Source organism: Cyprinodon variegatus, unplaced genomic scaffold, assembly GCF_000732505.1.
Source record: "Cyprinodon variegatus isolate N-32 unplaced genomic scaffold, C_variegatus-1.0 Scaffold283, whole genome shotgun sequence".
Classification (NCBI taxonomy): Eukaryota; Metazoa; Chordata; class Actinopteri; order Cyprinodontiformes; family Cyprinodontidae; genus Cyprinodon; species Cyprinodon variegatus.
In genome coordinates, this window is record NW_015150736.1 from 749,348 (window position 1) to 764,233 (window position 14,886).

The 14,886-nt window shown below is 37.9% G+C and overlaps 1 protein-coding gene across 1 annotated transcript in view; it reads left to right on the forward strand.

The window, feature by feature from the left end:
• Positions 1-1,565: 1,565 nt before the first annotated feature.
• Positions 1,566-14,886, forward strand: part of aup1 (ancient ubiquitous protein 1) — a 19,667-nt gene continuing 6,346 nt past the window's right edge. Inside the window, exons 1-9 of the mRNA XM_015383370.1 lie at positions 1,566-1,820; positions 5,855-5,992; positions 6,138-6,288; positions 8,906-9,093; positions 11,673-11,745; positions 11,903-11,976; positions 12,222-12,288; positions 13,913-14,015; positions 14,101-14,238. Of these exons, the coding sequence (XP_015238856.1) occupies positions 1,780-1,820; positions 5,855-5,992; positions 6,138-6,288; positions 8,906-9,093; positions 11,673-11,745; positions 11,903-11,976; positions 12,222-12,288; positions 13,913-14,015; positions 14,101-14,238 (973 nt within the window). The 5' untranslated portion in view covers positions 1,566-1,779. The remainder of the gene's footprint in view (positions 1,821-5,854; positions 5,993-6,137; positions 6,289-8,905; positions 9,094-11,672; positions 11,746-11,902; positions 11,977-12,221; positions 12,289-13,912; positions 14,016-14,100; positions 14,239-14,886) is intronic.

The following is a 14,886-nucleotide window of genomic DNA, read 5'->3' on the forward strand; positions in this document are numbered from 1 at the left end:
TTGTCAGTGAAGCTGATTGCTCCAAAATCTCTTCTTTCATGGTTCCCATCTACCTTAAGATTCAAAATTCTGAAATTAAAGTCAGAATTCTGAGATTAAAGTCAGAATACTGACTTCCCCCCCCCCCCTATTAAACTGAAATAATATTGAAAAATCAGTTAACTTTTTTTTTTTCATGGGCCAATTCCTCTTCCGTAGAAACATGCTACAGGGAAATGTGATTTCTGTTTTCAAGAAGAAACAGTGGAGCACGTTATATTATTTTGTACTATATCCAACTGAGAGAAATGAATTGGTAAAAAGATTACAAACCAATAAATTAAAGTTAAACATGAAACCTTTTAGACATGGACTCTAAATCAGAGTGTTTTTCTTTGTTTTTGGCATATCTTAAAAGGACAAATTTGATAACGTTTTTTTTTTTCTTTTGTAGTAATACTAGAAGGTGATCTTGAAGGCATCTTGAAGCGTTTCTCCAAACTGTATTAATACATTCACAGAGAATACTGACACCTACTGGACATTTAAAGACACTACAGACAGTTTATTTGACAGGTTGGACTGAATTGATTATGAGATTATTTAAGTTATTGTAGTTATTGTATTATTTAATACCTATGTTTAAGTTGAGGAACTATCATGATGGCTCTTTTCTGCTACATCCATAGCAGGTTTTAGGGATTTCTTTAGTTGGTATCCCAGACTCCTGCACAAAAGGTTAGGTATAGTTATATTAGTGAACAATAAATAATGTGTAATGTTTTATAAATTTGATTTTTCGTGTGTGATTCCTCTAAATAATTTAGGCTGAACATGTTTGAACATGTCAATAGCAGTCCTTTATTTTATTACTGATATTTTTTTACATTTCTCAGTGTGAGATAATAATGCTGTAATAAAATATGGATTTTTTTTTTGTTTGTTTTTTGCACAGTAAACCTTTTTACTGTCAAAATAGTCATCAAAAGCGTAGTGCTATAGCTATTAGATTTTTATTAACTGAAATTTTAAAATATAAGGATTTATAGAGTTTGCCTAGACAGCGTATAATTGAAATTGTTGTTTTACAATACAAGTAAAGAGGTTAAGGGTTCTTAGTTTATTTCAAAAAAGTTTAAAAAACAAACTACTGGACTTTGTTTTCCAAATGTTCAAACCTGGACAAATTTTTTTTTAATTACTTTGACCTTGACGACTGAGAACCTTCACCAGCGATTCTTAGTTTATTATTTTAAATTCAAGTCATTAAGATTTTGATTCTTTTATATGCACATAAATAGATTTTTCCAAAGATTTGCCTTCACATAATTTTAATGAAAATATGTCCAATTTCACAGTTCAAACACTAGAGGGAGACATAATCCATCCAGCTTTTACACCCCCACTTTAAAATTAAAAGAACTTGCGTTTGGGAAAAATATTTAAAAAAAAATTAAATTAATATCAATAAAACTGGATCATCGGAGTTTAATCTATCGAAGCTGTAAAACCTTAGTTATTTTTAATCTACCCTTATTTTGGTATGCTTATAACCGGAAATAAGGCCACAAAACAGGAAGTAACGTCTGTTGATAGCGGCTATGCTAACTACCCAGCTAGCTTAGGTTCCGTTTTACAGTCTTCCTAGTTTATTGAGTAAACGACACAGGTAACTGGTTACCAGTTCACCCAGTGGATGACCAAAGCGCTGCTGTGAACGTTATGACTCAGCCACATTTAGAGGTCAGGTGGTATTCTTAGCATTAGCCTGTGTGCCAAGCCAAAGTCCGACGGGCAGACATGGAGACTCGGGGGATCGAGGACATGTTTGACTTTCGTCGGTAAGTCAGCTAACGACATGCTAACAGGAGCTAACCGCTTATAAAGCTAATTAGCCAGTGTTTGGATGGTTGTCTTCCTATAGTGTTTTAAAAGTATAGAAGACGGATTTATGTCTTAATTGCAATCCAAACGTATCTAGGAGAGTTTAAAAAAAAACTCTTAAAGACGAGAGGCTAATTAGCCCAAGTAGTAGATGAATGATGGCTTTATGTCTATTATTTACCCTGTAGCCTTTTTTGTAGTGTGCACCTCTGATGCATCTGGGGTTTTGAAGATGTATACAAATTACTGTGCCTTTACCATCTGCTGCAGGAGGAATTCAGTTTCTACATATTTAAAAAGTTAAACGGTAAAGCAATGAGAAGTGTCACGCTTCACTGGATGGTTTTGTAGTAATGACACGTGTAATAAGTTGGTGAAAATTAGTGACGGAGAGATGAAGCCTCCTGAGGCATTGAACCGTTTGGCCAAATTTCTTCTACCGTACGTAGATACACAGTTCATGAAGCCTCATGTGAACATGGCTCCACCTACTGGTGGACTGCAGAACTACAGCTAGCAATACAGTTGTGATTATTATTATTTTTTTGCAATATTGATTTTCTTCGGGGGTTTTCTCTCTCCCCCATATAAGTGAATTTGAAATAGTTAATGTGTGGTCTGTATGATCAAATCTTTGGTAAGTTTTTTTGTGTTTAAAACGTCTTAGAAGAGAACAGTAATTTTAGGTACACAGTTTTACTGCCATTTTAGTCAAATAAGCTTAAGCAGCCGGTGAGAGTCTTTGTACAAATTGGACAATGATGAGCAAAATGAAAGGTGTTAGTCATTTTTATTTAAACATCATAGTTTTTCCACAGTTTGTGGTTTTAATAGGGTTGGAAGTTACCCACCAATCTATTTTTTTTTGTGTGTTTTTACCAATCTACTAGGGCAACAAATGCAAATTAGTCACATTAGCCAAATACTAGTTGTGTTTTAGCAAAACTTATAAAAGTCTGAGCGGGGTCTTGTACCAACATCCAACGAGTTGGAAGCCCATCTCTTACAGCTGATGCCACCTAATAGATGACACATCTTTATAAAGCAATACTACTTCGAATCCATGCCATCTATTATCTGTGGATTGCTGTGATATTGATCATTACATTGTTTAATCCAACTAGATTAGTTGGAAAAAACACCAGTCTATTCTTATAACCTATGCAAACTCTATCCAACTCTCCTACAAACTCCCACATCTTGACCGAATACTGAGGCTGTTTAAATGGCTGCCAAAGTTTGGGGCGAGCTGAACCACTTCGGGCTGAACCACAGGCTTTGGATGTCATCTATTTTGGCTCCTCCCCCAAATGAAGCAAGCCTCGATACTATCGCAGAAACGCCCCCTCCAGTACTCGACACACGCCTTGAAGCCTCGGCTGATCTCAGAACATCACTAGAGAAAATGAAACCTAAACACAAATATGTCGCCTGTTCAGTTGTAAAAAGTGAGTTTAGTTTCCTGTATTTGGAAAATCAATGTTTTCTATGTGGCTATAGTTCACATGTAGGTGTGGGGCCACTATTCAGTCCAGAAAAGATAATCTGCAATTTCCAAAAACTTTTCTGTGCTACTGGGAACACAACCTGACTTCACCTTAGCTTTGTGTATTTTATGCTACAGTGAAGTCCTAATTTATATCCGTAAATACTGAATCAGATCCAACCATTGCACTTAAGGATTTTCTATAGGTTTGTGAGTGTAAACAACAAGTTTTTCTTTGGTTACTGTTTGCTTACAAGGAAAACTGTAAATGTGTGCAGAAAAGAATTTAGAAACACCTTTGGTGATCCAACAGTAGGGAGTCAAATGTGTGACCGTGGCAAAAACTTATGTAGTGCTTGCTAAAATTATTAAAATCTGATTAAAGATAATTTTATTGATGACCTCTTTTATATAATTTAAAGATGAGATATCCTTCAGAAAAGATAAATCACCCTCTCCAAACAGAGATATCCTCTGAGTATTTGTGCTCTTACATCAACAGGTCCTTCCAGAAAAGGACACATCATTTCCGACACTTCATTGTGCAGATCTCTGCTAAAAACCAGGAAATGCGCGGAGTTTCTCTGAACAGACCTGCTACTGAGCAGGGTTTGTTTCTGCGAAATTAGTTGTCATGATTTTACTCATTTTAACACTTTTCTGAAGCTGGAAAAAGCCACAGTATGCAGGATTTTACCCCAGATCCTCCTACCACCATTGACCCTGCTTTATGGAATGGGGTCAGGGAGTTGCACAAGCATGGCTGCTAAGGAGCAGTCATTTGAATAAAGAGAAAAGAAGAAGTGGGAGGGGACTCAGCCCTGGGGGACACCAGTGGGAATGTTTCTTGTGCAGCTAAAATAGGTAATCCACTGACAGGTGGATATGAGACTGATGGAGAATGTCTAGCTGATTAAAGAGAACCTAGGTATCCACTTCAAGCCTAACTGAACTGCATTGCGGTTTCTTGTTACAGGGATCATATATGTTTGATGTGTCTAATAGGTTTATTTCTATTTTATTCGTCTTGTTTATATTGATCTGCTCTAACCACTGTGGAAATCAACTATTAAAATAGCCTCAAAGGGAATGGGAGGTCTAGAATTTTGGAAAACCCTGATGGGAAATATGTGTGTTGATCTGAACCATTGTGTTTTAAATGTGTGTGTGTGTATGTATGTATATATATATATGTATGTATGTTTTTTGGGTTTTTTTTGTTATTGCTGGGCGATAAGAAATAAAAATCTAATCGGTTTTACTTTTTCCTATTTTTTCTATTTTCTTTTCTTTTCCATTTAAAAATTACAAATGACATATGTTGCTTTCAAAACCTAGCTTTTATTTCAACTATCACCCCTTCAGTAGGTCACCTTAAAGGTATTGTGGAGGATTTTCGTGAATTTTTTAAAACCACTTTAAAGAAAAATATGCACATGCACAACATTATACCGGCTCCCGATAGGCAAGGCAAGGCAATTTTATTTGTATAGCACAATTCAGTACAAAGACAATGCAAAGTGCTTTACATGATTCAAATACAGGAAGATGAAACAGAATCAAAGCAAGTAGGAAAAAATAAAAAAAAGGGAACGCCTATTGTGCGTGCGCAAGAGCACATTTCTCCTTGTGCACGCTCTGTTTAAAAGTTGCTGTTCTCATAGGTCATACAAGCTTATTGTGCCCGAACGTCTGCCCTAAACCAGGGATACACTGTATGATTTTTTGCCCTTGGAAACTGCTGTGCGTCCCTAGAAATCCCAGACCGACGGTGCAGAAGCATACCGGCAAAACTGGTTCACGACCTGACCCAAGCAACATTTGATGTGTGTGGTTGCAGAAGTCTAATCTGCCCTTTAGTCCTCCTCCACTGCGCACCTGCACCATCTTTGCCATTAGTGGGGCTGCTGTGACAGCAAATCCCATTATGCTTTGCAAGGAGAGCTCCCCACGCAAAGCATTCTGGGATATATCTGCCTCTTCTGACGCCTTTCTTTTCTTCTCATGAACTTTCTCTTACGACCCTCGGCCATTTTCAAAAAACCAAGTTGAGAAAGGTGAGCTTCAACAACTGTCTGAAACTGTAGCTCACCACAGATATACGACTGAAAGTGCGCATGTGCAGAAAAAGATAGCTAATTGGACAAGCACTTAGGACAGCCTTATGTAAACATATCACCAGAATGATTGACAATTAGGAAGACCATTTATTTAGGTGATCCACCCGAAAATAAAATATTGTCCTCTATTACCCTTTAATTCAAAGGGTATAGAAATGGTAAAGAAAAGCTGTGAAACCTGCTTGTATAATAATATTGTTTCACACAAATGATATAAATATAACAATTGAAATGTTTGCAGCTGAAGGAATTGGGTTAATGGAATAAAATCTCATTTTTTCCAAAGATGTAATCTTCCTAAACCAAACATTTGATGAATCTGACAGCTGGTAAAGTTGAAATTTTCTCCATTTTAACTAAAAATGTTTATGCATTCTTTGCACAGGTTCCCCAAAGACACCGTGGCTCTCCTGCTGTTGCTCATCTACTGTCCTGTCGGCATCTGTCTAATGTTGATACGGATTTTTATTGGGGTTCACGTTTTCCTGGTCAGCAGTGCAATCCCAGAGAGCTTTGTGCGAAGGCAAGTATGGTTTAACATTACATGCTGAGCGTCTTGCCTTAATGGAAGTGGAGAAGATCATGAATGTTTTCAGGAGTCACATGATTAGAAGCTGACATGTTATCTGCTGTTAACCTGCTTTTGTCCCCTCCTTGTCTCCTGGTAGATTTGTTGTTAGGATAATGTGCTCAGTTCTCGGGATGCATGTGAGACAGAGGAATCCTCGATCCCGAGATAAAAACACCAAACTCTACGTATGCAACCATGTGACAGAGTTTGACCATAACATCATCAACCTCCTGACCCCCTTCAATACCGTGAGTGTTCAGTTCTCACTGTTATCTGCTGCTAAACGATGAACCATGCATGAATTCATATTCACCCAACTTAAATCTAATGGTGCGTTCCCACCCGGAATGGGTGACATGAACCTAAAATTCTTGAACAATACTTTGTCACTATTGTTATTACAATCAAAGTTAGGATTTAAAAAAGAAATGAACTTTATTACTTTTCTGTCCAGATGTTCAGCTGTGGCATTTTACCAAAGCATTTATAATCCGACTATCAAAACTACTTTGAAGAAACTTACAAAGTTAGAAAATGCTTCTTCAAGACACCGGTTACAGAAAGAAGTGGGATTTATATCACTAAACATTATGTTCTTTGAGTTTTTCAATCCTCCAGTGGAAAAGAAGAAAAAAGTGAAAATTAACATTTTGATTCACATATTATTCATGTTTAGACAATAAATTAAGATTCATATGAAGATGGGAAATTTATCTTTATATCTCCAGCTCCACTAGATTAACTCTCTGCTCCGCGTCATCAAATAGAAGGAGCTTCTATCTGCTGCTTGCTGGTTTGATCTTGGCATGTCAGACCTGGATTTTACAGATGGAGTCATGGTGATTTTATTCTTCACCGGCCTCCTTGAATCCATCAGATCCGCCAGAGATGCTCTCAGTTCGTACAGATAATGATTTATCATTCCTAAACTAAAACAGCTTTTTTTTTAAAAGCCACTCACAAACCTCTTAAGAGAGTTCCTTACTTTATCCTGTATCAACATAAATTTTTCCATCTTCGATTTCGATATAAAAAGCTTCGTCTCTGCTACGCTCCTTCTCCCTGCATCCAGTCCCTGATTGGTTGTCATGATGCAACAGAACGCACAATGTTCAGCGAAATTCACTTTGCACTCCTTCTTGGTCTCGCTTTTCTTTACCCGCACTGGTCATGCCATTCACATCATTGGAAGCACATTTATACTTCGTTTCTAAATGCACCTCGTCAAAGCGAAAACATGTAAAACAATGGTGTAATGACACAACAATAGGTCCGTAAAGCCCGGCGTACACTGTGCAATTTTCGGGCTGATTTTCCAGTCGTGCGAGAATCTTTCGATAGGGCCGACTTTCAGCCTGATCGTGCGTCTTGAGTCATGTAGTGTACAGGGGGTTACGAGGGGCGATCAGCCTCTCATGACCTCCTCCCGATCAGGAATCATGAGGTCGGGAGAAAATCAAACACGTTTGATTTTTTTCCCGACTGTCGTGGGCAAATCGCTCAGGGCGCATGCGCAAAGAAGGATTCTTCTTTTTATTCTCCCTCTCAGATGTAAACACAGCAGCATGGCAGGGATGCAATGAGTGAAATGCAGTTCTGTCTTTAAAATTGACATACCGTAGGAGCCACGCTTGCTCAGTCATGTCTTTATTCCAAATGCATCATCGCCTTTTCTTTTTAGGGCTTTCAGCACAAAATTACACAAATTGCCAAGGCAGTGCCGTTCACTATAGTGAGCTTCATATTCCCCTACTATTTGTTTGGCTTACGGATAGACTAGTCAGAGCAGCTGCATCTCACTGCGGAGTTGAGTCCAATGTGGTTTTTAGTCGCACAGTGTGAGCAGGTAGACCACACCAGAGCGTCGGGCCGAACATAAATCATGAGCTGTGAACTCGCATTGTACGACTAAACCCTGCGATTAGTCGTACAGTGTGAGCAGTAGCTGCGTGCAACGTTTGAAAAATTTACACAGTGTACGCCAGGCTTAAGCAACATTATCTGGATGGGTCCCATATGAAATACAGCACCTGATAAAGGTTCAAGATACGGCAACAGTTCCATAAATCATCCAAGAAGATACAGTTATGCAATTATCAGTAGTTTATGATCACACATCACACACGGAAAAATATTGACTGCGCACCTTGAATGGACAGCGCACCACCACATGTTACAGACAACCCAAGTTCCATAAACTCATTTCAGGGAGATGCTTATCCCCCACCAACCGTCTAATGAACTATACACAGTTATTAACATAGTAATTAAAAGTACCACAGTCTGCTTTGCTATTGGTGTCGTGTTTAAACAGCTCACCATCATGTTGAAGACTACATCATGTCAGTCACTTCAGTATCAGGTGGGTTTAAGAGGGAAATTTTCACACCATTACATCTGCAAAGAGACATTCTACTCTTTGATTGCATAGGGGTCCACTAACTGTCAGTGGTGGGGCCCCTAAGCAACTGCTGTCTCTGCTTACCAATATTTAGGCTGTTGATGTAAAATGCTCCCTCTATTTGGATCTTTGTGTTCGGTGTGAATCATCATAAAACCCCAAAATGAAATCCAGTCTGTTCCACTGACTCTAGAAGTCACCGTGTGATTAGAGTTTTTTTGTTGGACATAACCTAACTGCCTAAAAAATCAATAAATGAAAGAAATTCTTATTAATCCTACCCCTAATGCTGGTTATCAACTCATAACTTCAAAGCTGCATCATTTCCTTTTTTCTCCAGATAATGTGTTACTGGGGTTTAGAGTGTTCAAAGTGTTCAATGCTTTCTGGGTAAACATGGTGTCTTGTTTTAAATGGTGGAGGCAGTGGAAGGTAAGGTTGACCCTTTGTTTTCTGTTCCTCAGCCCCAGTTGGAGGGCTCCACAGGCTTCATGTGTTGGGCCAGGGGCTTCATGGAAATCCATTCAGCATCTGGCCGGGAAGCCATAGAGGAGTCTCTTCAGAGGTACTGCTCTACTGAGGGCGTCCCGCCTTTGCTCATCTTTCCTGAAGAAGACACCACCAACGGCCGCGTCGGTCTGCTCAAGTTCAGGTTAGCTTGGCTTTTGGTTGTTTTTGTTTTTTTATTTATTATTATGTGGTTCCGCTTGTAAATGCAAACCCTGGATAACATCTCTAAGTTATTACCTACAGTAGATAGCTAATCTGCATGGAGGAGCAGCGTAAATTCCCTGCTGTGTTTGAAAGGCAAATATGTGAGGAAAAAAGTGGAGAGAATTATGCAAAAAGTTTGTAATATGATAGAAAAAGACACGCTAGCAGTAAAGTTCTGAGTTATTGCTCTTCATTAATCCAAGTTTGAACTTTTTCAATGAAATGTAACTAAAAAGAAAGCTAGCTATGTTACAGTTAGCCTCCGCTTCATTGAAACAAAGTGGAGCCCTCTTGTAATGTCATCTCTGTACATTGAAAGTAATAAGTGCCACATTTTTGTTTTCATTTAGTAAACTATTAGATTCATGTTTTGTTTTATATTATAGATTTAAAGATGTCTAAGAAATGTGAAAGAATACTACTTTTTTTTAAATCTGCATATTGCAAAAGAATATTTAGCCCTTTGTATTATGGAAAGTTCCTCTTGATACCGAATTCTGTTTTTTAGGAAAATGTTTTACATTCTAATTATCTATAGATTCATTCATCAATGACTTGCATTCCTAGTTCTTATCAATCCGTGAAGCACGCTAAGAAGAATCACTCTCTTTGCCTGCAATAAGATCAGGCAATCATTTGGTCTTAACTCTGTTGCACCCGCTTTATGATAAACACTTTGTATTCTCCTCATTCGCTATTAAAGAATGTGTACGTATCTTTTAGAGGGCCGGTTTTAGGGCTGGGCGATAAACTGGATTTTTACCGTTACCGCCATTCACCACGATAAACGGCGACAATTTTCCCATGTCTGTAAAAGAAATAAACTTAATTCTGCTGGTTTTCCTTTCCTGTGTGTGAGGGTAGCTGGTATTTCCTTCCCCTGTAAGACACGGCCGCAGGTGTGTAATCACGTGACTCCACCGATCCAATCAGAAGCGTAAACAAAGACAAGTGCGGATGAACCCAGTGAAGAAGCGTCTAAAAGCTGTAAACTAAATTACATCAGTTAATCCTGAGGAGCCCAGCGAGAGCAGAGATGAAGCTAAGCATGCAGAGAAGAAGTCGAGAGCGCATTGTTTTGAGTGAGGGTGTGCAATTTTAAATGATGCACATTGTTCTCACTGAATGCTTAGTTTAGGGGCACCCAAATTACTCTGTGGAGTAAATATTGAGGTATGTCCGTTCTTAGCCCCACAGGCTCCAAACGAAGGTCATTGGAGATAAGAATGAGTTAAACAGCCTCCTTCGTGGCATGAAGTTTGAGGAGACCCATCTGGCCAGTGAAAGATATTTTAACCTAATAGGAAATGGCCCCAATGAACTCAAGTTGTTTTTACTCCAAATGTTCGTGTGAGAAAGTTCTTTATGCAAGGGGTGGGTTGGTTCCCCTGGGGGGAGTGTCTGTGTGTGGGGATTTTTTAAGGTATAAATGTATGTACCAAGGTTGCCCTTAGTGAGAGCTCTGTCTCTCTGTCCGAGGACGTTAAATAAATTCTAACCTTTTTTTTCTTGCAAGAAATTTCTCTGCCTCAGCTGCTAAACTCCGCAACGCCATAGATGTTGAGCAAAAGAACACAAAATTCAAAGTTTGTCTGAAAAATGTCGGTACTTTCTAAAGAAACACACCCAACCTCCACCACCTACAGCAAAGCCTCAATGTTGAGTTCAGAGACGTGCAAAAGGCTCCATTACCTCTGCGCAAAAATGTTTGCAAGAAAGGACATTTTTCTCCTGTTCAATGAGACATTGTTGAATATGTACAACTGAATGGGTACAAGAGTTTTATATTTCATTGAAAGTAATATGTTGATTGATTGATTGATTGATTGATTGATTGATTGATTGATTGATTGATTGATTGATTGATTGACTTTATCTCACAGTGAAATTAACTGGTTGCATCAGCTCAAAGAAGAAGAAGGTGCCAAAGGAGCACATCTATACTTTGCTCAAAAATGCATCTCTTCAGAATGAAAAAAATGTAAAATGCTCCCTCTATTTGGATCTTTGTGTTCGGTGTTAATTATAATAAAACCCCAAAATAAAATCCAGCCTTTTTTTTGTTGGACAGGTTTTTGTTGGACATAACCTAACTAACCTTTTTTTTTTTTTTAAGCAGGATCACTGCACAGGGTGTTTACATGGTTATTTATATAGATGGATGTTTATATTTATATATATATATTTATTGCACTGGGTGTCAAATATAGGAAAAAAAGGTTATTGCACATGGTATCAAACAGTAAATTGCACATTATAAATTGTACAAATTATTGCATTTTTAGTGTCGCATGTAACGTGATTTATTCAATAAATAAATAAATTCTAAATAGATCAGTTGCATTTCCTGCACATGCCTTTATTTCTGTTAGAAGAGCTGGAGCATTTATCGTTATGGAGGTAAAAATGCCCAATTTATCGTGATATTGATTCGACGTCAAATCGCCCAGCCCTATGCAGTTTTATAAGTAAGATGTTATTTTAGAGTGCTAAATGTGTTTTTGTTTCCGATCGCAGCTCGTGGCCTTTCTCACTGACTGATTCCATCCAACCTTTGGCCTTACGGGTGTCCAGACCTCTGATTTCTTTGGTAACGTGATTTTCACTTGTTTCAGGTCAGAAAAGATGGATAGCATTGCTAAAAGGATTTGTCAGATTTTTGTGCATTTATGGCAGGAAATTCAAGGGGCTGAAATGTAAGAGGGTGTTAACAACATATTAATGTGTGTCTTTACTGTTTCCCACAGAGCACAGTAGAGTCCAGCTGGCTAACAGACCTCTTGTGGACTTTTTTTGCTCCGTTTACAGTGTATCATGTAAGGTACTACATATTTTGTTTCTACTTCTATTAGATAAGATGAGAATGGTATGAAGCAGCAATGGTTTCTGTTGCCTTGGCAGCACTAAATCGTCTGACTCATCTACAGACAGCTGGTAAAGCTGATTAACTAGTTTTAGTGTGAGATAGATTCATATTATAGCTCCTACAGTAAGTATCATCATACCCTAAGCTCAGATTCAGGAAATAGGATTTCTAACATTGTCTTTTTAAAATGTTTGTTTCAGTTGGCTCCCAACAGTTTCCAGACAAGATGGGGAGTCTGCCCAGGAGTTTGCCAACAAAGTGCAAGAGGTATGATGTCCAGTTTATTTACCTCAAGAACAAAAACTGCAGATCTTACACCAAAAGTGGGATTGTTTTATTTTTTTTTTGCATAGCTTCTTACAAGTACATCATGCATAAATAGTAGGAATGGCTTTGTCAAATTGATAGACTGGATGTGATTCAGGAAGAAAGTGTTTGCCCATGCAGATTTCTATTCTGGTAGATAATAGTTGTGCACTTGTGTGCACTTATTTGGAATTAAGTCAAATTAGCTTTCAGCTCATTAAAAAAAAATCAGTGTGTTCACACTAGGGCTGAAACAATTATCATTTTAATCGATTATTGTAATAATCTTCAACTAATTTAGCAATCGATTAATCATTAACTGGAGTAAAGCGACTCTAAAACATGACTTTAGCTTACGGGGCGACCCGCTTAGAGCAGTAATTATATCAAAATTGTAAATAAAATATGTAAACATTTAAAAAAGATTAAAAAAAACGTTTTCGTTTGTCAATATGCTCTATCCAGAACTCCTCAAGTGGAAAATTTGTAGTTTCACTTGTTTCATTTCGTAGAAAGTTTTCTTTAAGGAACCTTTTGCGGTCCATTTGTTTTTCACTAGCATCAGTATTAGCATGCAGTTTCTACAGTCTGGTTTTAAACACAGTAAAAACACGTCAACCATAATAGAATGATGATCAAAAGACGAATTGTTCAGCTGGAAACGCCCTGTCACTGCCAGACTTGTGACCTCTGTTAATCTGAGGAAGATGATGGGTTTCCACCGTACAGGAAAGATTATGGCTGCCGTAGAGTTGATGGCCTGACCAGGACCCTTTGTTGCTTCTTCACTGGGCCTGATGAATTTCATCATGACCTATTATGTAGGCCTACATTTCAGAATTCTTGTTTATCTATATAAACAGTTATTAAACACAAATATATCTTATTGAATATTATTTATTTCCATCACCAGTTATCATTGCAGTAAAGCTTTCTCAAGCAGTTTGCGATGTATTTTGGAAACGGGAGATGCTTCCCTGGTCTGAGGCGCCACCTGTTTTCAGAAACCTGTTCAAAGACTTACTTTTATTTATTTACTTATTATTTAGGTAGCAGTTTGGTAGAATTCAAATGAGCCATTTTAATCAAAACATTTAATGTATGCCCACCACTAATTTAAATTCAACACGACATGTTGTCATTAATACATGGTATACATTAGTAGGCTTTCTCACTAATGGTGTATTAAAAGCTGCGGTGCCTGTTTTTCTTGACCCCAGATGTTCTGTTGAACAGCTGCTTTTCCACATACAGCACCACTCTTCAGTCAGCTGCTTTCTGCTCAGTGTTTTCTACAGTTTTCTACTTTGATCACTGAGCAGGAAAGCTGTTATAATGCTGTTTTCCATTGTCTTCTGAGGAACAAACTAAGCAATGTGTTTTGATTTAAAAATAATTAAAGTTTCTCTGTCGTGTTGAAAGATTTAAAGAATAAAAAAACATCTTCTGAATGGTTTTTTGGGAAAATGAAACAAGTTTATCACATCAACACAGTAAAGTGAGCGGCTTCTATATCTCCAATATCTGTGGTCAGAAACGTTGAATCGATCACTTTCCTCTTTTGTCCTCGTGTGTCTTTTCCCAGCTTCTTGCTATTGAACTTGGAGTGGTCTCCACCAAGATTACTAAAGCTGATAAAGCAGAGCACATTAAAAGGAAAAGACATTCGGCCCCGCAGACATCTACACGTGAGTAAATGAGCTGGTTACACATTCAGTTCGTCGTCTTCATAGTTTTCCACGGTTGTCAGTGGGCTGCTTTCGGTTTTCATAGGTGCCACACCTGGTTCTATTGGGCTTGGATTCATGGCTCAGAGTTTGGGTCCAGATGATCACCGGATCACTAGGATGGTCCAGCAGGTGAAGGACGTGCTGCCTCACGTCCCAATCAATGTCATCACCCGGGATTTAGGTAGGGATCAATTTAATGCTGATTTTTTTTATCATCTTTAAAAGTACAATTTGATCATTTCAGTTTTGTTGGTATTGACTAAATCCTTCACATAACTATTGATGAATTTCTTTAACATAAAGATAGAGCGGCTGATAAAGTCGTGACTGGGTTGATCTTGAATATTTTTTTAGCTACACACAACTTTATTTATAATACGACAAGACTTTATAAGTACCACAGCAGTTTCCTAATAGGGGTGTCATGATACAGCTTTTTATTTATTTTTTTATTTTTTTATAATATGACACCAGGAATGCTCCCACTAGAGGCCTGTGCAAACGTAGAAAAATTATGTTGCCATGTCTATGAAACCTTTTAATTATTTTAGAAACAGTTTATTTTATTTATTTTTTATTTTTTTTATAATATATAAACTTTTAACCCGTTTCACAAAGGAGGTTTGACAAACTTCGTCTCAAACCCTCAGCTCTGAATTGATGTAGCCTAAGTTTGGAAACTCTGGGTTTTCAGGTTCACAAAGTCTGCTGTGTGTTTGTTCAATCAACTCTAATCAGGTCCACTAAGAGTTGAGCACATGCGTAACAGATATGAAAAGCCCTTATCAGTGGAGCCCGGATTCAACGAGTGACCAGGGCAACAGTAAGC